General features: G+C 42.6%; 1 protein-coding gene across 2 annotated transcripts in view; it reads left to right on the top strand.

Annotated features, from left to right (window-relative positions):
• LOC308582124 (uncharacterized protein) overlaps positions 1-26,325 on the top strand; it is a 155,310-nt gene that overhangs the window by 59,256 nt on the left and 69,729 nt on the right. The window contains exons 1-2 of one of the 2 annotated variants that reach the window (XR_014005497.1): positions 8,739-8,802; positions 12,705-12,912. Coding sequence is in view for 1 of the 2 variants with exons in the window: in XM_081185002.1 (XP_081041128.1) it covers positions 12,705-12,912 (208 nt within the window). In the remaining variant the exon portion in view is untranslated. Of the gene's footprint in view, positions 1-8,738; positions 8,803-12,704; positions 12,913-26,325 lie in introns of those variants that run through there. The other variant, XM_081185002.1, reaches the window with a different exon arrangement.

Here is a 26,325-nt window from a genome sequence, read left to right as displayed (position 1 = left end):
ACGCCAAGGCCACTGCCAAAGAAGAAAGAATTTAAGTTAGATCAGCTTAAATACTAACACTAAGTTATTGGGGTTGTTATTATTTAGTTGAATTTCTGTCCTGCTCCTCAAGACTTGGGGTGAGTATCAAAATACTTAATGTTGACCGTAATAACAGAGAGCGATCTCTACCAGAATTAAATGTCTTGAAAGTGCCCCCGATCTCAGTTGGAGTGATTTATGCCCATCTCTCTCTCTACACACACACACAATTCTAACCAATGAGGTGTAAAAGTGGCCAGCTTGTTCTCGTAATAACCAATTATATTAAAATTATCCTCTGTTTGCTTAACCAGCTCTGTTGATGCCCAGCCCAAATATTCAAGTTCAGTGTTTGGTGGACCTTTCAGGGCAGGGAGTCCCTCAGTGATTGAGAACTGAATACACTTTGCTTTGAATGTTTGTATGTATGTTTTGTATGTTTCCTGGCTCTTGAATGCTTTAGCCAGTGCTCCCCCCCCAAAAAAATGTTTAGGGGTACTTTCGTTTTCCTACTCATATTGAAATACTGCCCCTCAATGAGGCCAAACTTAAATTCACAAATGCTATGGGGTATGTGTACCCCTGCTCCCCCCCAAAAAACCCCACTAGGTATAGCCAAGAGTGCTCTCTCGTGTGTGTGTGTGTGTGTTTTATGCAGGGGCGGTACCAGAGAGGGGCAGCGGCAGCCCCACCTGACCCCCCCCACCTGGTTATTTTTCTTTCAGAACTCTTAACATGTGGGACACAACTCGACCACCTAGAAATATACTCTGTCTCTTCTTTGCTCTCTTCTCCTCCCCTGATTCGTTTCCCCCTGGTGTCACCACTGGTTTTAGGGAAGCGATGGTTTCAGGTAGGGAGATGGATGCTGAGGTGAACTCTGGCGCATCACAGAAACTAAGAGCACAAAAGACTTAGGGAAAAACCAAAACACAAAACTCCCCGCTGCAAACTTGACAAAACCGAGATAGGATAAATGTGGGCTTCCTTGTTCCTTCTCTTGCAGGAATTCTCACACATGTTGTGGAATAAAGCGATCAACTCTGTCTTCATGTTTATTGATTTCTGCAAGTTTCTCTACGTGAAAGTACTTCTTTGATGAATTGCAAAACTGGACAGGTTTCTTATGACACACACACACACACACACACACACACACACACACACACGTAATAGTAGTAAATGTTTGGATAACACTCACAAGACTTCAAAGCACTTAATATGCATTCATTGTTCAGCCAGATGCATGTTATCTGCTGGTTTTCATTCACACATATAAGCGTAAGCCAAGTCTGACTTCCTTTGTCATCTTACACTGACTTCTAAGCTCCTTGTTTTTGACATGTTTTGGGTTTCTTTAACCAACATCTACCAGGAGTGTCATGAACAAAATAGCAGATGGCATGGTGGGGCTGCTCTGCTCACCTGACTTCCCTTCAGCTAAGTTGCTGCTCCGTACCAGGATGGGAGGGGCAAGGCAGCAGCAAGGTTGGCACAATGCTATCGTGCTGGCAGGAGCACCGGATTGGCTTGCTGCCACCTTGCCCTTCCCTCTCTCCATCCTAGTATGCAGCCGAGACAACTGGAGGAAGGTCAGGTGAGTGATGTAGCTCCACCATGCCACTCACTAATGCAAACGTATTACCCCTGACCCTCATCAATAGGGGGGTTGCTCTTGTTTTACTTGAACAGGATGTAAAGGGTTGTAGAATCCTAGAATTGCAAAGCTGGAAGGTACCTTGAGGGTCTTCTAGTTCAACCCAATGGAATGCAGGAATCTCAACTAGCTCATCCTTGACAGAGGGCCATCCAACCTCTGCTAAAAAACTTCCAAGGAAGGAGAGTCTATCACCTCTTGTGGGAGTCTGTTCCGCTGTCAAACAGCTCTTCCTGTCAGCATGTTCTTCCTGATGTTATATATATATTCAATATCTTTTGTAAAAGGAAATCTGTTCTGAATACCAAATGCCTCTTTGGTCAATGAGGCAACTCTTTATTGTTTTGCAAGCCATTTGATGCCTTTTAAGGTCTGCAAATGGGTTGTGTGGCTCTGCTGCCATTCTTCTAATCTAATGTGCTGCCTTCCAGATTTGTGAATCTCTGCATTTGATCTCCACAAGAAGTATAATATTTGCATTGTTTTCATGTCATTGCATGTCCCCAGAACCAAACTTTTTTTTTTTTAAGCCAGGCTTTGGGGTTGTGTGTGTTTCCCCTCACAGCTTTCCTTGCACTCCCTGATCTTGTGTTTATTTGTGTAGAATGTTTGCACAACCACTGCTGGGGGCTGCAAACCCATCTTCAAATGTTCATTGAAAGGATGAAAAATGTTTCCCCTATCGGTAAACAAATGGAGGGTAATGCAAGGAAATGTTTTGACCCAGTGGTTATTTCCATGGAATAGATGGCATAGACAGTTTCAGGATAATAATCTCAGTTTGGAAACATTGACTATTCAGTGGTTCTCAACCTCGGGTCCCCAGATGTTTTTGGCCTACAACTCCCATGATCCCTAGCTCACAGGACCAGTGGTCAGGGATGATGGGAGTTGTAGGCCAAAAACATCTGGGGACCCAAGGTTGAGAAAGGCTGACTGGTGAGTGGAAACATCCCTCTCTTCCAAAGTTATCACAGAGCAAGTTTAGTATCCTCCTGTTATATTAGTCAGCCACTAGTTCCTGAATCATCAGTCTCTGGCTTCTGGACTGATCGTATCCATGGCCCTTTCTAATAGGAAATGAGAGATTGCGTAGAGAAGGGTAGTTCATTTGATTTGTAATTGGCCACCCTATCATGGTGTTGTTTCATTTCACTTTTTTTGGAGGGTGGGGGTTCAATGGAGAGGAAAGCAATTGCAAGAAAAGGAGCAAATAAGCTCAAGGGCTGCACAGACAGCAGCAACCAAAAGTCTCTATTTTCCTTTCCTCCCTCTGTCTTTTCTTCTGTGACCAAGATGCCCTAAGTGTTGCTAGTATGCTGACTTCTTCCTTGGAAGGGCAGCAAGGGAGGGGGGGGGGAAAGGAAGAGATTAAGGTCATCAAGATAATACAAAGAATATTCAAACTGGAAGCTGACTTTTGTGGGGGATATATAGAAGGTCTGTTTTTCCAATAGTATAAGTCATCAGGCTACAGGAGGATGTAATTTGCAGATTAGGGAAATGAACAAAGAGGTTAAAATTAATTTTATAACAGGGAGGAAGAAAGTTCGTTTGAAGGGGACGAAGTAAAAAATGGATGGGAAAGCTCCCATAAAAGGGTTCTGGTTGATACAATCTGACGGCAGATTTAAAGTAAGCTGGAAATATCAGCAAATAAAAAGAAGTATTTTTTTCTCCCTCTTTATCCTTGTGGTATAAGCTGGTGCGTCTCCAAAGTTTGATAGTCCCGGCAGTCAGTTCCCAGAGTGTGGGTGGAGATGGTGCAGAGGAAGGGACAGGAATGTCACGCGCTGGTGCAGGGCCAGGCCTTTCCTCTCTGCATAGAGGAGGCAGACTCACTCTATCAGTCTGTAACTCCGGCAAAGGAGAAAAAACAACCCTTTTAAAAAGCCTCAAATCCTGTCTAAAGTACTCATTAAGCTCAGTTATTTTCTCCTACCTTTCTCTGGCTTCCAAAGTCAGGCACCCAACGCCTGATAAACATCTTTGCTCACGTTGTAAGATAACATATTTTGTGTGATGCTGGAAGGACCCAGATGCGCTTTGGCCGCACACATACTGTGCATTTAAAGTACATTTCCTCCCCACAAAAACCTGGAAACTGTAGTTTTAAAGGGTGCTGGGAATCGTAGCTCTGTGAGGGGGGTAAACTACAGTTCCCAGGATTCTTTGGGGGGAAGCCATGTGCTTTTAATGTATGATGCGTATGCAGCCTTTGAACATCTTGTGACTTTTTCTGGAATCTGTTTGCATTGTCAGTCCAACATAGCCACTCTCTTTGCACCGATCATAAGGGTATAATCAGGGTTCATGCCTTTTCCTAGTCATATTTTCTGTAGATAGGAATATCAGTCTTGTAGCCTTTTCTTGCAGGGCTGATGCTCTAATCCAGGGAGGATAACCTTTGGCCCTCCAGATGTTGCTGAATGGTATCTCCCATCTTCTCCAGTGGTTGGCCATGATGGCTGGAGCTGATGGGAGGCAGAGTCCAACTGCACTCTGGATGACTACAGACTCCTCACCCCTGCTCTTACCACTTTATCATTTTGTAGTGCAATATCTATGCATGTCTACTCAGAAGTACACTTATCTGGGGTCTAGGCCCATGTAAGCGAGCATAAGATTGCAGCCTTCCTTGTCCCTTTCTTTACCTTTCCCAGCATTTTGCTATTCTTTGTAAGGAGAACCAACCAGAACAGATCAGGTTCTGAGAACTGACTTTAAGACTGTTTCCAAGATATAAGTTCCTGGCTGTTGCATGCAGAAGCAGCCCTTAGAGTATTTATACAATCAAACACCCCCACTAATAACGGCTGCAAGGCTGGAATGTTTAAAATTTATACACTGCACAGATGTTAGCATCCGTGGAAACTGGTATTACAACTCCTGCTTTGGAGCCTGGGGTACTAATAATCAAAATATGTCAAATCTTGTGGAAGTTGTTGGGAAAGGGACAAGTATTTATTAGAAAAGGAGAAAGAAAAGAGAAAGAAACCGATATATTAGTCATTCAGGGGAGAACTACAAAAAACCAAAGGAAGTTGCTTGGCTGGTCAATAGTTCCGGGTGCAGTAGCCAATGTGGTGCCCTCCATATGTTGTTGGATGACAACTCCCATCAGTACCAGCAACCATGGCCAAAGGCAAAAGAAGAGTCCTGCTGGACCACGCCAATGACTACTCCAGCATCTCTTCTTACTGTGGCCATCAGATGCCTTTTGGGAAGCCCACAAGCAGTACCTGAGCACAACTTCACCCTGCCCACCTGTGATCCCCAGCAACTGATGCTCAGAGGCGTTCTGTTTCTGACTGTGAAGGCAGAACGTAGCCCTCGTGGCCAGTCACCATTGATAGCCTTATCCTCTGTTAACTTGTCAAAACTACTTTTGAAGCTATCTAACTTGGTGGCCGCCGCTACCTCTCGTGAGAGCAGGTTCCGTAGTTTAACTACACACAGAGTGAAGAATGTGCAAAAGGAACAATTGCATGCAATGTCCAGAAACCTACACAATGACTAGGCTCTACCTCTGTAGCTGGAGGCAGCCATGATTCTGAATATCAGTTGCTGGAAACCACTAGAGGGGAGATTTCTCTTGTGTTTGAATCCTGTTTGCAGGTTTTCCATAGGTCAGCCACTGTGAGAAGAGGATGCTGGACTAGATGGGTCATGGACCTGATACAAAAAGGCTCTTACGTTCTTATGGAATTGTTTTCTTCCATACAGGGTAAAAAGGTAAAGGACCCCTGGACGGTTAAGTTCAGTCAAAGGTGATTATGGGGTTGTGGCGCTCATCTTGCTTCAGGCTGAGGGAGCCAGTGTTTGTCTGCAGGCAGCTTTCTGGGTCATGTAGCCAGCATGACTAAACCGCTTCTGGCACAAAAGAAACCAGAACACACGGAAACGCCGTTTACCTTCTCACCGCAATGGTACCTATTTATCTACTTGCACTGGCATGCTTTAGAATTGCTATGTTGGCAGGAGCTGGGGCAGAGCAAAGGGAGCTCACCCCGTCGCAGGGATTCGAACTGCCTTCTGACCGGCAAGCCCAGTTGTTACCTTTGTTCCATACAACTGATGTACAAAAGAAAAATTCTTATTTTATTTTTTTCAGAAATCTAATCCTAATCTAATAAATCTCCTTTACATAAAGTGGAATAAATAGGATAGCTTAGATAGAGCAGAATATATAGAATAACACTTCCATTCTGCCAGTGTAAGTTAAAGGTTCACATACTCAGTACACCATGAGTAAATTAACCTAATACAAGTCGTTACTTTACCTATTTTGGATCGCCATGCTGGCATTTCTTTTTCCAAGATGTAAAAAATTTCATTTTTTTATTGAAAAAAACCCTGCCTTGCTGATGTTTGCTTGCACATTTATGCAGTAATGCCATGGAGCGGGTGTGCTTCATTTAAATAAATACTTTACCAAACCTCTATTTTTCCACTTTATTTAACATCAGTCCATGTTGCATTAAATTCTCCTGAACTGAACTGTAGCTTGTGTATTACCCTGCTGAAGATTTTTATGCAAAGGAGGGGATAACCCCATTTCCATGCTAAAGTTGCCTTAGCATCCCAGATGAATTGATCTCGCATACCAGTGTTATACACATGACAGAGCAGAGTCTTCAGGAGCTGAGTCAGTCTTGTTGTGTGCCTCCGGTCAATCTGTGCTTTCTTTAACATGAATAACATTAGAAATCTTCAAAGATTGTAGAGATTCCACCACTGAGAGATTATCTTTGAAGATGTCAAACACTAGGTTAGACAGGCTAGTTTCTGAGACAACCATTGGCTCTGCTTTCTCTTAGAGAAGAGGGGCCATGGATGCTGGTTTACTTTTGTATTGGATTTCAGTACAACTAATGTTCCCTCCATGCTCCTACCACAGGCTTGCCATTTTATCATGTGGCTGGCCTGGCCTGGCAACAGCACCTGGTATGCTTAGGCAAATACCAGGTTGACAGGGGCTGACACTCCTTGCAGACATCCTTCCTTTTAAAACTGTTCTCTCTTTACCTAGAACAGTGTAATACAAATGGAAACAATTGCTGTAGCTTCCAACCATCCTCATTTCCCCAGAATGCCTCTTGGCCCTCCTTTGGTTTGCAGCATACCCAGCACACTAGTACAAAAGTTAGGAAGGAAGGAAGACAAGAAGACCCCAGGGTTGCACAGTTGCCACCTTGGACCTTGCCCTGGCCCTCCTCAACCCTGGCACCCCCTCTGTGCCTGCCACATAATATCTCGAGAATATAGACACTACAAAATGGGGGTTGGAGTAAGTACACTCACTAAATTTGGTAGATGCTTTGACACCAAACTCATCTGGTTTGAGGGTTTGCCTGTGAGTATTTGAGAACTGGACTTTGTGGGTCAGAGCTTACTTTTATAATGAGTCTCTATTGTATAGAGCCAGTGTGGTGTAGTGGTTAAGAGCGGTAGTCTCGTAATCTGGGGAACCGGGTTCGCGTCTCCGCTCCTCCACATGCAGCTGCTGGGTGACCTTGGGCTAGTCACACTTCTTTGAAGTCTCTCAGCCCCACTCACCTCACAGAGTGTTTGTTGTGGGGGAGGAAGGGAAAGGAGAATGTTAGCCGCTTTGAGACTCCTTAAAGGGAGTGAAAGGCGGGATATCAAATCCAAACTCTTCTTCTTCTTCTTCTACTCAAGAGCACATACATTTTGTGTGAAGTCCACTGTTCCCGGAGTCCACAGTTTGTGGGGTCACAGCAGCCATTGCAGCTTCAGCCCAACCATTCCTGCTTTCCATAAAGATTGGCTTGAAACGAGGCAGGTGTAACTGCTACTGTTCTTTCTCACTTTTGGAAGGAGAAGGCAGTTAGCAGGCTGAGGCAGGTCTAATAACTGCCTGCCATGGTTTGGCAAATCCTGATCATGTGCTGTTTTACGTCGATTACATTTGTCATGGTTCATCTCAGTTGTAACGCCTGTCGGTCAATTACACAAGTTTGGCTGGCTAAAAACCCACAAACTAAAGATGGGATAAACTCCATTCCATCCCAATTTGACAGAGTTTATGAAACTATCATTCTGGTACAGATCATTTGTAACCTGGGAATGCAACAAACATTTGTATAACATAGATGCACGGGTTATCTATGGGTGTATGCGCCCTGTTATGTGTCTACTCAGTGGCAAATCTGGCTTTTCGTTTGTTTTGATTTATACAGGAATTTGTATCTCACATTTCTAGTGCTTGAGAGCAGTGCTTTTTTTCTGGGGGTACCCAAGTGTACACAGTACCAGCACATTTTTTTCTAGAAGAAAAACACTGGTTAGAAGTATGGCACTTAATGTAACAACTTCATGGCGACTGACACATATTTTTTTCTAGAAGAAAAGCACTGCTTAGGAGTCACATACAGGGTTGCTAACAACCACTACAAAATACAATACTTTCCAAAAAGACACTACCGTATTTTTCACTCTACAGGACGCACGCACTTTCCCCCCTCCAAAAATGAAGGGGAAATGTGTGTGCGTCCTATGGAGTGAATGCAGGCTTTTGCTGAAGCCTGGAGAGTGAGAGGGGTCAGAAGAAGCTCGGGCTTCCCCCGCCCCAGCCCCATGGCTAAAAAGGAACCAAGACAGCGAGCGGGATCCATTTCCCCCCCTTTATTTCCCTCCCAAAAAAGACTAGGTGTGCCCTATGGTCCGGTGCGCCCTATAGAGTGAAAAATATGGTATATTAAGAACAGAAACTGGTGCAGCAGATTCAAGCAGGCACGGGACAAAACCAGTTCTCTGTTTACTAAATCAGAAGCCCATCTAAACTTTCAGGAAGCAAAGTTCTTAACCCAAGGTACTATTTCTGGGTTAGAGGACTCTGTAACCTGAAGCGTATGTAACCCGAGGTACCACTGTATTTACTATTGCATTTGGACCCAACACAGTTTCAAGGTAGCGCCAGCGTACCTTGTATTGTGATAATCCCGTCAGATGGCTAATTATGGCATGTGTCATAGTGGATGGGCCTGACCTCATCAGGAATGGATGCAGTTGGCATACCAGCCTAAGCTGGACAAAAGCACTCCCAGCTGCAGCTGCCACCTGAGCATCCACAGTAGATTTCAGCACCAGGGACAAGAAAGGTACGCAGACCCTGAATTCTAAATTTTATTGCATAATTGGCCTGAATAATAGAAATGCTTGTGCGTAGCATATCAATAACAAGGGTTTATTTGAGGGAGGGAGGGAGAGAGAAGGGTTCTGAATACTTTGCTTTATTGAAAACTTCCACCAATGCTTCTGTTGCTTTAGTTAATCAAATTCTTCTATTGCTGCAGTGGGAGTTTAACGCATTCTTGTAACTTCCTGTCTTAGTCCCAAAGGTTTAAACATTATTTCATAATTAGCCTTTACAGTTATGCTATATGTTCAGATAGGAGGGGAGAAAGGAGGCAAATAGCTTCCCTTCCCCTCCTTCTTTTTTCTTTTTACAGGTAGAATGATTGTTTCTATCTGGGGATTAAAAAAGAAAAAAGAAATGTATGCATGTATGTCAGAGAGAAAGAGCCAGAGTTGATCTGCTCATTTTTTTTTAAATAAAAAAAGTTCTTCTTCCGTTAACACAAGAAACTCCAGCTCGTGAGCATTGGTGGGATCCACGTGCTAGGCTGAAGGTAGAAAACACCATATGAGGCTAGATGCTCATGTTCATGGCTGGCTCATTCAAAGCATAACCCAGCCCTGAGTATCCTTCTACAGCAGCAGCAGCAGCATAAGGGGCGGGGCCAGAAAGAGTGACAGCAGGGCCCTCTTGGTGTCTGCAGGGCTGCGCTCACTGGGATGGAGATGGGTGAGTTGATAACGAGGTCAGGGGAGTTCTGTATTGGTTTCCTATTAAGTGTTTCTGCAGAAAGTGAGTTGTGCATCCACCTGGTGTGGTCAGACAAACTGCATCTCTCCCACTCTCACTCATTATATATTTAATAGGGTACAGGCAACAACACATTGAGCATATCGCCATTTTGTACAAATAGACTAACTGAAATGAACACTGCCAAATCTGTCATTGACAGGATAAAATCTGGCAAAAATGTGCATTTTTCACGTTTTAAAAATTCAGGCTTTGTGTGAGTGTGTGTTTAAAGTTGTTTTGGTTTTAATGTATTTTTTAAAGCATTAAAAAAAAACCTTTCCAAAATTGGAGCAAAGTTAGACTGGGATAATTTTCCAGCAACGTTTTGAAAAGAAAATATAATTATAGAAGAATACAGGATTCCCTGTGTGTGAGCGTGTGTTTGTGTGCTACAGTTTCGGCAAATAGTAAAAATGTAGACTTGCCTTACAATAGCCCTGCTAGGAGCCCATTTCCCAAATGTTTTGCTTAGAAGGAAGTTATCTGCTTTGGCTCAGCCTATAGCTGAAGTCTTTGTAGGAACATTTTCTGAGGGGCAAGAAAGAACATGGGAATCAAATGGTTAATTTCTGCCTTCGGCACCAGGAAAAAAGAAAATACATGCAAGCAAGGAAAAATATTAGTCTATGTCTTTTGAAAGCCTCTGAAAAGATTTGTCTGAAGCGTGTATTTTAATGGGAGCCATACAGGTGTTTTCTGAGCTGTGGAGCGCCTGCGAGCAGGGCCTGGGGGCAAACCCAGGAATATGGTATAATGTAACAAGAAACCTTCCTCCACCACTCTGCATGCTTCAGTAGGAAAATGCAAATCAACTCATTTCCTCTTTTGAGGAGGACTTTAGATAAGGGGTCCTGGGGCAAAGTAACCCCTTGCGCATTCCTTCTTCCATCAGCCATTCTCCTGCTTTGCCTAGAATGTGCTGTGGGGGTAACAGCAGGCACTGAGATGAGGGAGCAGATGCATACTAATGAGCTGGGGGTATAAGAAAGAAGAGCCGTGTGTGTGTGTGTGTGTACGCATACACGCCTATGTGTGTAAAAGGGGAGCTGCTTTTTTTTTTTTTTGCCAATTCTAAGCATGTTCAGAATCAGGTTGTCCAAAAGATTTGTTAGGAGCCAATTGTGCAATGCTCTCACTCACTGACAGTATCCCTGCATGCACACATTGAATTAATCTCAACTGAAAATTGCTGCAACCTGAAAATAAGTCATCTTGCTCCCCTACCTCTGTGAAAAACGCAACAGACCCCTGTACTGCTAAAGAGGCATGCTTATCACTGAGTCAGTTTCTGATTCCTGATTCATTCCAAACCCCCCCCCCCCATTTTGTTGTTTTATTTTATTTCGTGCGAGGTTAGAATACTCTGTTTTGTTTTTCCATTTGTCTGGAAAGGTAAAATACTCCCATATTCGTGTTAAGCCTTTTAGTGGTGGTTTAGTGACAATAATCAATGCTAGTCATCATTATTACTGTTTATTTCCCAGTTTTTCAGGGGACTTAGAAATGATTTTGATATGCCACAGATTTTTTCATCCTCTTTACTTGTTTAAAAGGCGCTTCCCCCTATGCAACTACTAACTACTGTTTAGTGCAGAGATAACCAACATAGTGCCCCCTGATGTTGCTGGATTACAATTTCCATCAGCTCCAGGTGCACACAACATTGGCTACCCCTAACTTAGTACTATGCAGTTTAAGGTGAATACAGACATCATCCTTAGGACTGTTGCTGACATATCCACCAAGTCCAATGGAAGGTAAGCTCAAATGAACAAAAAGAGAGGCAGAGAAATTATTGTTCATCATCTTCATCATCACTGAAATATATTGCTATAATTAAAGGTGCAGTCAATGCTTTAAAGAGAATCAGGCATTTGACTAACACCACAATCATAGCATGGACCTACTCAGAAGTAAGTCTGACTGTGTTAAATGGGACTTATTCCCCAGCATGTATGTTTAGAATTGTAGGCTTAAAATCTCTAGGGTTCTGAGGCTGCAATCCTATACCCTCTTACTTGACATTAAATCCCATAAAACCCAAGGAGACTTACTTCTCAGTAGGCACAAAAAGGATTATACTGTGATTCTATTAAGGAATTATTAGCTGCTTAATCACCTGCCTTTAAAGTGATTGATAAATTGACTGATTATGTTTACATATGCCCCAAACTTCAGTATAGGTACAATTTTTGACATACTGAAGGAAATCTAAGAGAAAATTCAATAAACACATGCGACTTCTCAGCATTAGGAGGAAATAGCGGATTAATATGATGAAAGCTTGCAGCCCTAGTATTCACATACTATGGTTAAATTTCTATGGCCCTTCAATGCATTCCTGATGACCGTGGAATTTGTGTTTTGTATTAGACAGCCACTTTTGGGCCCCCCAAATGGTTATTCAAAAGCACAACTTACACCTCATAAGAAATGATACCCTGCATATACCACTCTTGGACTACTGAAAGCTACTGAAATTGCCACACTGCTGGACAAATTCTGTGCCCTATGGTGACATAAAATTAAAGCATGGTCATGGCTTTTCCATGGGTGCTCACTGTACATGTCCAGATCATCATGATGATTCTGTGGAAGAGGCTAGAGACCACAGATGTGGTGCCTGCAAGGCCCAAACTGGGATCCCATCCCCAACCTGATTATTACCCAGCAGTGGTGGCTTAGTGAGGGTGCTCGACCTCCCCCTTTCATAGAATCATAGAGTTGGAAGGGACCTTGGGAATCATCTAGTCCAACCCCCTGCAATGCAGGGATATGCAGCTGTCCCATACGGGGATCGAACCTGCAACCTTGGTGTTATCAGCACCATACTCTAACCAATTGAGCTATCCAGGTGCTTTGTTTGACTGCTGCTCAGCAGACATGGACTTCATTGTGCAAATGCACACAGACAATGAGTAATAAAACAACTCAGTTGATCTGGATAACCAGAGGCAGGTATTTCAGCAGCTACTGAAGCCACTTCTGAAAAGGCATGAAACAAGCCTGAGTCTCTATAGCTCCAGTGCACTGTTTTCAGCGTCTTTATTGCAGGGGTGGGAATGGGAATGTGCTATTTTTGCCTATATGCCATATATTCCTTTGTTGCTGTCTTCTTCGTACCTTTACCAGTTGTGGCCAGTGTTGTCCAGCAGTCAAGCATCCCTGGAAGGCAGCAGAGCCCAAGATGAAGGCGCCAGATGAGAGTGGAAGGGAATGGTCCGGCAACAATAATTCTGCTTCCTCGTTGTTCTGTTCTCCTCTCGAAGTGACTGGTGCCGTCACAGAAATTGAAATCTCTAACCCTCAGACCAGAAACCTAACTTCACAGACTTACTTGGTATGTAAAAATATTCCATTTAAATCAGCAGTAAAGCTAACATGAAAGTGCCAATAAATAATATATGCAAAGAGTTTTTTTTATCAATATATAAAGAAAATGTGGAGTTGTGAAGCTGTTGAAAACAAGCATTAGGAGATGTAATGAAGCAGGAATTAGAACAGCACAGTTCCTCTGGCCATTATAAATGAGAACACCGGGTACCTTGAGAACAGGAAAACTGATGAGTACAGTCTGTTCAGGAGAGAAGGAGGGAAATTTCCCCCAGGAACACATTTCAAATTACTTATTTATGAACTGATGAACTGGGAGACCACCTATAGAGAGATAGGAGCAAGCAGTCTGCTGCAGACAGCTACAGAACTCCGAACTAATTGTGCTGCTGTTTTCTGTTATAACTCCTGCTATCCAGCTGGGCTTTGGAAGCAGGAAATTTAGGCACCAAGTCAAAGTCGCGCTTTCCCTCCTTCTCGCCGGCATAAATATATATATACATGGATATGTTAATCTGGCAGAACCACTGGTCAAGGGCCTGGGAAACAGCTGCTGCCTTTGTCTCACAAAGTGTGAGGGAGGGGCAGGGTATAGCGGTGGGCAGGGAGGAAGAGGACTTTCAAAGGAGAGGCTCTGAAACGGCAAGAGGTTCTCCTGGAAATGTGCAAGTGTGAAAGACGTCATGCAGCTTCTTGTAAACGTATATCGCATATATGGGTGTAGACCAGCCTTCCCAAATGGGCACCCTCCACATGCTATTGGATTGCAGCTTCCATCATTCTGACCGTTGGCCATGCTGCCTGGGGCTGATGGCAGCGGGTGTCCAAAATGCCCGGAAGGCTGGCGTAGACCATGAGACTAGCTTCTGATCCCTTATTGACCTAGGGATGGCAAGAGGAGTCCTGTATCTGAAACAGAATGCCGTTGAACATATTGTGATGACGGAACCAGTTCTCTGTTTAATAACAATTATCCCTTCCCATTCATAAGTCTTTGTCTCAAACTCACTATTTATGAGAGTGTCTGGATGTAATTCTTTTGTCACTGAAAGCTCACAGCAATATTTTCCCCGCTTTAATAATTGCACAATACCGTTGTCAGATAAGTCTCTGTAATCACTCTTTTACAGTTATGGAATTGGGGAGGGGAGTGTTGGTCATCCAACAGGTAATCTTGCATCAAACTGTTGATATTTGACCTCTGACATCCAGCGAATGAGACCAGGATTCAACCCGCTGAGCCTTGTGCATGAGGGTGGGCTGATATACACATAGGGCTTTCAGTAGAGGATGGCACCTCTGCATTCATCAGTCAGTAGAGCATGGTGGGTGGGGGGGTTTAAAGTCCCACACTGGGAGAAAGATTCTTGCATTCCAATTCTACAGTACTATTATTCCACAGGGGCCAGGTTGCCCCCAAGTTTGAGGGGGTCCAGGGCGCATTGTGCGTGTGTGTGATATCGCAGGCGTGTTGCATGCAGAATGTGCGCAAAGTCATGTCCTCTGGAGGAGGCCATGTCCTCTGGGGGAGCCGAGCATTGAAGCTGCGATGTGTGTTGCGTCTGATGTTGTGTGTGCGCAATACACAACTGGCCCCCTCAGCATTGACCCCTTGAAACAAATATCGAGTTGGCGCCCATGCTCCAATATTAAAGTCAACAGGGAACTGAGTCAATGGAGCAGGAGTTCTCCATTTCCTTCAGTGTGGGCAGCTTGTTGGGATGGCCTTAAAGAATGGGAGATGCTTCTTGATCTAATCCATCATGCTTGGAATGATGTGAAGGGGCTGCCACATCAAGGGCCTGGTCCAGAATGGAAACAATACATGGCAATGCCTCAGCTCAACTGATGCCAAGGACTTCAAGAATCAAAACCCTCCTAGGATTATACAGCAAGTGAGAATGCTATATAAATATCAGGAACTTCCTTTTCTATTGCCTAGTTAACAAAGCTATACTTTCTGCTGAATCTTAAGCCTCCACTTTCACTCCAGCTGCAGCAACTGAACTTGGGGACTGTAGTTTGGAGAATAGACACTCAAGGTCTGGATTTGATATGACTCCCTACAGCCCTGACATGCGCCAGTCAGAAGAATTACATCAATACTGTATGTGCTTTCCTTTGGCTTATCAGTCACAAAGTAGTTAAAACATGGAATCAGCTACAAGTGGAATCCAAAGGATAGTCAATGAGCTGTATATATTTTGTCTGATTATACAGTCGTACCTTGGAAGCCGAACGCCTTGGCTCCTGGACAAATGGGCTCCCGAACGATCAAACCGCAGAAGTGAGTGTTCCAGTTTTCGAACGATTTTCAGAAGCCAAACATCCAGCGCAGCTTCTGCAGCTTCCAATTGGCTTCAGGATGCTCCAGCAGCCAATTGGAAGTCACGCTTTGGTTTTCGAACGGTTCCAGGAGTTGAACAGACTCCTGGAACACTTTCTGTTCAAAAACCAAGGTACCACTGTATGTACCACACTCTGGGCTTGGATGATAAAGGGTTGGTTATGAATATATTAGCTGAATGAGTCAATCATAGTCAAACTTCTTTCATTACATTCCCTCTAGCTACATATAGGGAAGAGGTCACATTTTCTATAAAAGATGGAAGACCAGGAGCTTTGGGTGTCTTCTGCCTTTGTAAATTATGTTCATGCAGGGCAATCATATTTGTATTGTGGTGGCCAGTACAAATCATTTGTGGCTAACTTTGGAGAGCACAAACAACTTGGATGTTTCAGGCATCTGAATTGGGACACAAAAGAATCAACACCCATCTAAGAACACGTCCCTGCATTAGTTAGCAATTCAGAATGATTTCCAAAAGCAATCCGTAAGTCTCCAATGATATCTGTCTGACAACTACTTAATCTCACCGAGAACTGGTGTTAAACGACCTGTCATCAATACTGCTTCATGGTGCTATGTCTTGAAAGAAGGGGATGGGGGCTTCAATCATTTGGAATAAATTATAACTTTTTTAGAAGACTGTCTGCTGATAGCATTACTATACTGAACGGAAAATGACAGTTACCATGTAGACAGGGTGGCACAATGAAAACTGCCAGCTACTAGTAGATTCCATACCACTTTTGGGCTGCTGAGCTATCAAATTAATGTCAAAGTAATTGTCACTTGTGAATATAACTGCCAGCATAACCAAATTTGGATTTTTTAAATAAAAAAAATAAAAGGGGAAAAACACTGCAGTTGATCAGACTCACAAACTGTTCTGTTCATTTTTTAAAAGTTTCACTAAGTCCATTAAATACTCCTTTCTTTCAGAGAAATTGTTTTCTTTAAGTTTAAGCAGTGTAGAAAGTTTGAAGGCTTGGATTTAGAACCAATACCTTGTGTGTGCATGCGCACGTGCCAATCATTTAATAATTACTATTTTCCTTCTTACACAGTTATTTATGTATCAAAACATTTACATCCCGACTTTCCATTGGAAAATAAATAAATCAGAACGCAGCCAGTGATCATTAAAATCCAGCACAAATATCAAAGCCAGAATGTAATCAGAACAAATTAAATCCACAACAATCTATCAAAATGACATCAGCAAATGAATACACATTTACTCCAGAGCCATCATACAGTTAATGGAAGAACACCTTTTCAGCAAACCAGGGCTTCCCATCTACAAGTTCAATGAATGTAGAAGGGAAGAAGTAGGATCTCAGCCACATGCTTGTTCCATGTTGCTGCTGATCATATACCTTGTTGCCTTTGCATTTGGCAGCAGTGTAAAAGGGAACTATACTGAATACGGACCATATCTCTCTGCTCTGAAGAGGAGGAGAATTTAGAGGAGTAATGATAATGTTTCGAATTTAATGGACTCAGAGCATCATTAATATCATGAGTGAGCATATTTGGGCAAATCTCTGTTTAATTCAGGCACAATCACATCATGTTTTAATGTCTCCCTGAAATTGATGAATGAGATTTGGAATTGGGTGTGATCAATATGCAGTGACAATCAACCTTGTTTTTCCTTTATATTCCCCTTAAGTAGTATTTCCCAGCTTAGTGCCCTCCAGATGTTTTGGACTACAAATCCCATCGGCCTCTGCCAGCATGGCCATTGAGCAGGATGGCCAAACTTCTGGGGAGTTGGGGAAGGCTGCCCTAAAGGACCAGATTCACAGACAGAGAGTGCTTACTGATCCAGCGTTGTAGCTAGAGGCTTAAGTGGCATCATTGGCATGGAGTAACAGAGGTGGATTCAGGAGAGCGCAACCAGTTCAGTCGTACTGGGCATGGAGCCTCGGGGCTGCAACTTTGACTTACTACGGAGTGTGAGAGGCACTGGATTTTGGCACTGCTTAAATTTGAGACCCCAAGATCCGCCACTGGGAGTACCATTCACCAGCTGAGCTTGGTGTGCAAGCTATTGTTAGAGAAAGCTTGCCTATGGTTTTCCATATGTTTTCCATGTTCCTGCCTTAAATAATATTTGTCTAACCTGAATGACTTGGCAAGTGGGTTAGGCAAATTAATTGAAGGTAAGGCTACCAATGGCTCCTAACCCCAGGGCCAGCATCCTCCCATGGGGCAGCACTCCTACAGGTGCCCCACCCACCACTGCCGATGCTAGAGAAGTGAAGAGAAGTGGTGGTGCTGGCTTCTGATGAGAGTTCGGGGGTGGGAGAGTTCAGGCAGTGAAATGGGCCAGACCACTCCTGACCAACCCTGGTGGGTATTTCAACCTCCACAGTTGGAGCCAGTATGTTTCTGAATACCAGTTGATGGAAACAATGGGGGAAGATGCTCTTGCACTCAGGTCAGGCTTGTGGGCTTCCCGTGGGCTTCTGTGATGGACCACTGGCCTGATCCAGTAGGCTCTTCACCAGACATTAAAATGTCTGTAAAAATGTGTCATCAGCAAATTATGTGATGCGTCCAGCTGAAATCAACAGAATTGTTGTGACTGACTTTGGTAGTTTATGAGAAGGCTTATGGATCCACAGTGAAGAACAGATGGATCCCAACAGGAAAATCAACACTGCTGTGTAATATATATGGACGACATGAGGAATGGATAAGCCAATGGGTCAGGCGATTAATTGACAGTGTGCTTGATGATACAATGGATGGGTGAGTGGGTAGATCAATGGATGGATTAATTGACCCCCCCCCATTTTTTTTATAAATTTCCCATGAAACCATGCCTACAATAGTCTCTTGGAAAAATGACCATAGCAAGAATACAGTCAGTTTGCATCTGTGACTGAGAGACTGGAGTGTATCTCGCTGAAGAATAAAATGTCTTCTGCTAATAACAATTGAAAAAATAAGGAGGAAAAGTTGCATAGAAAAATTGCAATTCGTAAAGTTAAAATGGCATTACATTTAAAGGATAATTTTTGTGCATACAGGAAAATGCTGCTTCTGCTGCTGCTGCTGCTGCTGAGTCAAGGAGAGCATGGGATTCCTGAAAGGTCTCCTATGAAAGAAGGCATTTGCTCATTTTGGCAAACCAGGCCCTCAGTAGCTTCACCCTCCGACTTTGTACATTGTAGGCATGAAGTGCTATGATGACTAGGCTCCCTAGGACTATTAAATGTGCACTCTTCTTTTAGTAGCATTTTTAATAGCTGTTAAGGAAGACTCCTGGGAATTTTTGGCAGGGGGGAAAATGCTTGGAAGCTTAATTTCTATATGAACGTACCCTGCAGGCCAACAATGCAAGATCTGAATGAATTTCGTTCTCATGCATTGTAAATGGGATTACAATGAAAGCTAGAAGGGAGTTCGTTCATAGATAAAATTGTATATATTCTTGCAGTTCAGTGTGGATACAGTTGAGAGGCAATGTGGCTGTAGTGGTTAGAGCGGGAAAGATCTATGGCCAAATCTTCAGTCAATCACTAAGGTCATGGGCTGCCTTTGAGCCAGGATAACTAATTTGTCCAGAGGATAAAGAGTAAGCGGACCCATATACAAGCACACAGCTCTAAGCTCAGTGGTGGAAAAGTGTGTGTGTGATCAATGTGGACAATATTGATAAATGCAAAATACTTTGGCTTCAGAAGGACATGGAACAGTCCCGCCCACAGGCAGCTGACTTACTAGATTGGAGAAGTCTTGTGTTTGGTTGGCATGTTCTATATTATATTAATGGTAATGGATTATTGCCATGCTTTCCTGAAGCAATCACAAAAACCCCCAAACCAAACCCCTCACTAAAATTTACGTTTCTGGTATCAGAAATGTTCATCCTTGAACCTCCAGACTGTCTATTTAAATGCACTATGGATATTATCAGTAATGTATCAAGCTGTCTTCATGCAGGATGGCAGAAATGTCTTCTGTACTTATTGCTATAAAGCATTTCCCCCAGTTTTTATTTATATGCACATTAGCAGAGTAGTCTTGGAACTGTAGCCAGCAATTGGAATTGGAAGAATATATACATATATTTCTCTAGCCAGTGGCTGGGGTGCTTGAAAGGAAGCAGTAGCTCTATTTAAACCATCAGCATCTGGATAAATTGGAAATAATTCTCTATTTAGAAAGCAAGATGTAAGCCACTTGGCAGTCTGGGTCCCAGCATAGCAGGGTTATGCTAAAGAGACTTTTAAAATTTCATTTTCTATGCCTATGGGACCAAAGACATAAAATTTAACTTTATACTTCTGCTATTAAACATAGTCCTAAGAGGGAGAAAGGCTCATTTTTAAACTTTCTCAAGTGCAATGTGGAACAAAAATTCACACACATGAATAGTAACTGATTCACAATAAAGTGCTTTGCACAGTGTGATGCCAACCACTACCTACTAATGATTAGTTGAAGCATCAACAACCGGCTCAGGCTGCAATCCTGTACCCACATACTTATACCCACATAGCCCAAGTGAATGAAAGTAGACATGTATACGATTGGTCAAGGCCAGGGGTCACCAATGTGAGGGGCTCTTGTTGCTTTTAGACTACATTTCCCATCATCCCTGACCATTTATGCTGGGTGGTGCTGGTGGGAACTGTAGTCTAACAACATGCAGAGGCGTCATATTGATTACCTGTGGTCTAGACTTGCTTTGGAGCAAAAGCCCTATCTTCAGCTGTCCCCATAACACCATGAGGATAATCTTTATTTCATTTACTTTCTAATCTTAAAATAAATAAGGGGTGGCTGCTTGGTGTGTATTCTTCCTTGTAAAATTTTTCAAACACTGCAGCTTCATACCAGCTTTTCCGGTGCTATTTTGTGCCTCCAATAGCCCCAACGCTGTCTAGAAGGATGCCTATGGAGTTCTGAAGAGCTCTAGGGAGGGGAGTTGCTTGCTTTCAGTCATATAACAGCAATGTAAGTTTTTTAAAATAAAAAAAATCAATGAAGTTTTAAAAACTTTAAATAAATAAATAAATCCCGTGCTGCTGTATGTTATCACAGGCCCGCTCCCTGTGCTTTTCAGTGCTCTCACATTTTTAGACAGCCTCACATCTTGCAAAGCCGACGGCTATAGGAAAACATAGAATTATAAGCAGCAGAACCAAAAAGAGAACAACTGGGAGACACAAGGCTTTGTGTGGGGCCCTGATAACTCAGGGTTTTTATTGACATACCACTTCGACATGGGAGAGGAGAAAGACTCTTGAATCACCTAATTTGCTTCATTATTTGGCCAACACAATAGCAGCTATGACCACCACTGACTGATAGTCTTATGCCACATGAAATTTTCTAATCTCCTTTTAAATCCATCCAAGCAAGGGACCGTCAGTACACCATGTGGTAGCAAACTCCGTTGCATTTCTTCAGATCTTCCATAACATTTTAAAAGATATGTTTGAAATGCTGCTGAGTATTCCTTTCCTCATTTTGCTGCTTTGAACTTGGTTCAAAACATTTGCCAGTTTCTCCAGGCAGGATCTGTTCCATACCACTAATTCAAATTATAATTTCTGATCTTTTTCTTTCAGACAGGTGGTGGGCCACTGTGAGTAACAGGATGCCAGACTAGATAGGCCTGTATAGAATGATGCAGCTGGGCTCCCCCTTTTACGTTCTTTGCATAGCTAAAACGATACAAGTATCACACCCTCCAACATTTCTCTGATGAAAATAGGGACGTCCTAAGGAAAAGTGGAACATTCTGGGATCGAATCAGAAACTGAGACAGCTTTTGTCAATCTGGGACTGTCCCTGGAAAATAGGGACACTTGGAGGTTCTGCACCTATTAGCCATGTGCTTAGAGTAAATTGTAAGGGGAGCTAAAAACCACATGACATTTTTAAAAGGGATATACGTCAAGACGCTCTTGGGTTCATAACTCTGCTTATTACCTTTGTGTAAAGCCAAACAATTAGATTATCACCTTTCCTACCGTTCTCCTTTATCTTTTTTAACCTCTGAGAAGCTGAAATGTCAACACAGATGCTGAATTTACTCACACCCTTCCTTGGGCAGGATATGAACCACTGGCGCATTTGTCCTTCCATTTGCAAAGCAAAAGCCAAACAGAAAAGCGAGCTGGAATCCTGTCTGTTAAATTTGTTTAACCTGAAAGGCAATCTGCAGCGCAGCCAGAAGGGAGAGAAGTCATTTCTGAGCAAACATGCAGCCTAGCCGATATGACCACAGGCTTTCCCCTCCAGTCCCCTCCCTCACCCCAAGGGGCGGAGGGGAAGAACATTGAACAAATAACAACGATATGGTGTGCATTAGCATTCTTGCCTCGAAGAAAACTCCCCCAGCGGAGTCCCATGTGCCACTACGGCACTTTGAACATTCCCATTGCTCTTATGCCTCAGACAAATTAAATCTGTTTTTATTCTTATATCCATATTTTACCATGCTGTTCAGCACTTACAAAAAATAAAATAAAATACAATGATACTATCTGCAATGTCTTGTGGTTTTAGCAGGCAGTATACGTTGTGCCACAATATGTGACATTCTTGTGTGATGATTCTTCCTTCAATCAACTGCAGAATGAGAGACCTCTTGAAGCTGCTGCAAGTCCAGGGAAAACGGCTATGGCTGCATTATAGCCGTGCCTCCAAAAGCAAACCATTCACACCACCGAAAAAGGGCTGTCCCTATGCACATGCTCATGACTTTGACATTTCCTGGCCAAAGGAACACAAAGGTCCTTTAGGGGTCTGACTGCCGCCACTGACTTTTTCTAAATTCAGGAAGAGCCTGCCATTAGTGCAGAAAGGAAAACCCTGCACTCACTCCCTGATAATAGTGACATGTGAGCGAAGGTGCGGACTATCGGTTACAAATTCATTCTTAAGAAGGTTGGACCAAAAGCAACTGTTGTTGCTTAGTCGTTTAGTCATGTCCGACTCTTCGTGACCCCATGGACCAGAGCACGCTAGGCACAACTGTCTTCAAACAGCAACTATTCCACTATAAATAGTATGTGTGGAAGCCTCCTTAATTGAATACCAGTCATAGAAATGACACGTGACTAGCTGTTTCCAAAGGTCTGGGCAAACAGGTGTGTCTTCAGCTGCTGGAAAAGAACATCAGTGATGGAGCCAGATGCACTTCTGGGGCGGGGATCATTCCAGAGATTTGGTGGCACCACAGAGAAGGCCATACCTCATGCCCCTAGTGGCACACCTCAGCTGGGATCAGACCCATCAAGAGTGCTCTATCCCTATGATCTTCAGCACAGACAGGTTGATACAGGGAGAGATATTTATCAGTGATATGAAAAAGCGTGAGGTGAATTCCAATATATAGTAAATCTAGGTGTGCTTGAGATGGTTTTTTCCGGGGGGCCACTAGGGGGCGCATCGGAAGATGGCTGACAATAACATCTCTCTGACCCACACGAGGTAATTTGGAGGCTATGATGGGGGTAATTAGCCTCCTTACCCCCCCCCCAGGATGGTGGGGGACTGCCCTTGCCTGCTGTGCCCTACACCACCCCCGAATTTGTGGGGGTGGGGGCACTAGGCACAAAGCCCTCCTGTGGGATTCCGGCACTCCTGAACACTATCCCTGATCCATGCCACTAGCTTCAAGAACTTCAAAAGAAACAATTTGGATGAAGCTAATTGCACATATTGCAAGGAAGGAGGGGGAGTAAAGACTGCTAACAGAAGAGATCTCTGATAAAACAAGACAAGAATAAATCATGAGAAGATACGCCAAGATACAGTATGGCAAATGACTGATGGGGGAGGGGGAAAAACTTTCTTTCCTTATGTGATTAAACAAGAATCCCCTCCCCTCACGAGTCAGAAATGTCATTTTAAGGACTTAAGCTGAGGATTTAAGACTGTTTGGAGATAAACTTTCGAACCAAAGCATGTTTTAAGAAGAGCGTGGAATGTACAAGAGCTCTGGAATGACACAGTTAAAAATGCCGTCGCCATATTGGGAAGTTCTGTCGGAGGTCTTGAGTCTGGGAGGAGAAATAGAGAAATAGAGCTGCTTTTATATTGTGGGTGAAACTCCTCAGAGGGACTTAAGAGCAACAGTTTTGTGAGATAATGATGGAAAGAGCAATGTTATCTATGAAGGTGATGATATATGGAAACCATCTCGATTTGAGGATTGGAAGAACGGAAAAATTCACACAGGATTAATATTGGTGTTTATCGGCTTAAGGAGACTATCAGAAGAGATCATAAAGAAAAAAGAGAAAATATATGAACAAGATGTGATGTGGAAACAGCAAGATAAGACTGGATAGAATTAAGAACTCTGTTTGGACTGATTTGGTCTGATTTGGACATTAATGCAGTAGCAAGAAGATGATCAGAATCCCCCTTCGGATCTTGAAATATGGGTCCCCCCAACAAAACTTAAAATTCGGCTTTGTAATTCGGAACTTATGTGATGTGATTTAATTTGATTTGATTGGCCGGTTAATAAAAACTATTTTTTTTAAAAAAAGAGATGGCTTTTTTCCTCCTATGATGCTGATCAAACAACTGGCACAGTAGTGGGGATAGTTCTGATGTCCTTAGAAAAACAGAGGAAGTTACTATCACTTTAAGTATGTTTTAAAGCAATATTCTAATTAATAGAAAGCACACAGAGATGTTTTATGTTATGCAGAGATTAGTTCATCTCTCTGCATTTTGTGAGAAAATAGAAATATAAAAAGCTTAGGGAGAATGCAAAATAGTTTTGCATATCTACTGTTCAGAATTCTTCTATACTACTGTATGGAAAATATAAGAACTGTACGTTATAGCCCAATACAATGTATAGTCCTGAGTTAATGTGCCATTACTTTACACATGAGTAAGATGTGACTGGGGCTTGTATCTTGACTGGATGGCTGAATTTGATTCAGTATCTAGGTACGGTTTACAAAAGGCAGAGATAGCCCCTCCTGCAAAGGATCCATTGCAGCAAATGAAAACTTGCAGAATGCATGCCCTTTTTAGAGCTCTGAGATCCATTCCCTTTTAGATTCCTGCTTCAGTAAAAGTCAGAACAGAAAGCTGTTTTGGAAACTGGGCTGAAAAATGCTGGAAAACTGATCGTAGTTTCAAACAACACCCAAAAGAAAGTGATAATTGCAGTTTTGACACATTATTGCAGCAAATTTGTATTAACTGAAACATGTAAATGAACACCAGATGCTTTAATATTGTAAACATTTTTGCTATAAAATTGCCTTCTTCTTGTATCCAGCTTCTTCAGAAGCACCTATAATTGTGAGGTGTTTGTTTTTTTAAGTACTTTTTACTTGGAATAGGGAATGTGAAACATTATGAATTTTGTACCAGAGGGATTGGCTTTCCCTTTAAGGCAGCTGACTGATGATGAAGTCTGGGGAGAAAAATAAACAAAGGTGCCAAATGAAAATTGTGCCATGCTACAAACATTCAGGTGCAGTAGCCTAATGGACAATAAGTCTGTCAATAGCTACTAGCCATAATTGAGGCTGAGCTCTGCGTTTATGGACCAGGAAGGCAATGCTGCGCTTCCATGGTTGGAGAACAGTATGATGCAGGATAATAGTTGGTGGAAACCATGAGAGAGAGAGAGAGAGAGAGAGAGAGAGAGAGAGAGAGAGGGAGGGAGGGAGGGAGATGTTGTATTCAGGTCCTGCTTGCAGTTTTCCCATAGGCACTTGGTTGGCCACTGTGAGAACAGAATGCAGGTTCTTCTTTTGTTCTTCATTCAGGTTTGTGGTCAATCTGGGGAGCGTTTAAATGGTCAGGGCTTAGTGGCTAGGGTTGTGTTTTAGAAAAAGTAAGTCGGCAGAGGCTGACACTTCCAGCTGCATTCTTTGTGCATTAGAATGCATACCCCGGCTCTCAAATCATCATTCGGATACAGGTTTTACTGCCTTAGGAAACTGATCATTGTTCTTGAGGAATGCTCTAGCATAAACTGTCACAGCAGTCTGTAGAAATGCTTGTCAGTCTCATAGCATTTCATTTTTTTGAAGCTGTCATTTCTGTCACAGGATCCTGTCATTTCAATGACATCTGTTTGCTCCTCTCTTAGGAAAGCAGAGAGAGGGCTACAAAGTTGCAGTTTGGGGAAGTCTGGGGTCTTGATCTTTTAAAAGCATTTGACTAGCCATGCCTTTGCTTCAAAGGAAAGTCAGATCCAGTGCACCCCACAAAAAAAGACACTATGCTGCTATTGCTTTTAGCTGCTATTATTTTGGTGGTATGAGCTTTTAACTAAATAATCAAGAACATGGTCCTGTCCCAACAAAGGTACCTGCCAGATGTTTTGGTCTACAACTCTTGCCAGCCCCAATGAACATGGACAATGGTCAGATATTATGGGAATTGTCACCCAAAATATCTAAAGGGCACTACACTGGGAGAGGATGATCAAGTCCAGGGATAGAGAAGCTTTGGCCTTCTAGATGGTGTTGGACTACAGCTCCCATCATCCCTTGCCAGTGACCATGCTGGCTAAGGCTCATGCAAGTTGGCATCCAATAACATCTGGAGTGCCACAGGTTCTCCACCTGTGATCTAAGTACTTTAGGGCCAAATGATTTCAAAGGACAAGTTAAGCATAGATTTTCCCTCATTGCTGTATTATTATTTTTTTGGAACTTGCTTAAAACATTTTTGTTTAGGCAAGTCTCTCCAGACACGTAGATGCTGTTATGTTGTTTAATCTCTTTTTAGTTTACTTTTAAAAATGCTTTTAATCACTTGTTTTTAAATATTTTTATTGATAATTTTAATGTTTCTCGTAAACTGCTTAGAGGTTTTGTTACAAACAAGCAGTATATGCATTCTGTCAAATAAATCAATAAATCAATAAATAAAATCAAATAGATAAAGAAAAATAAATAAACAAAATGAAAAGGAAGAAGACAGAAATGGAACACTATAAATTTTATTGATTTTTGCAACAATAATGCTTTATATCAAAATATTAAACCTGTTTTTACAAAAATAGAATTAGAGGAAGTTGAGATCGATCATAGGAATTATAATATATGAAAAAATATTAAA

Source organism: Podarcis bocagei (assembly GCF_964188305.1).
Source record: "Podarcis bocagei genome assembly, chromosome: 2".
NCBI lineage: Eukaryota > Metazoa > Chordata > Lepidosauria > Squamata > Lacertidae > Podarcis > Podarcis bocagei.
Note: the sequence above shows the minus strand (reverse complement) of the source record. Positions and strands in the feature narration are given on the sequence as shown.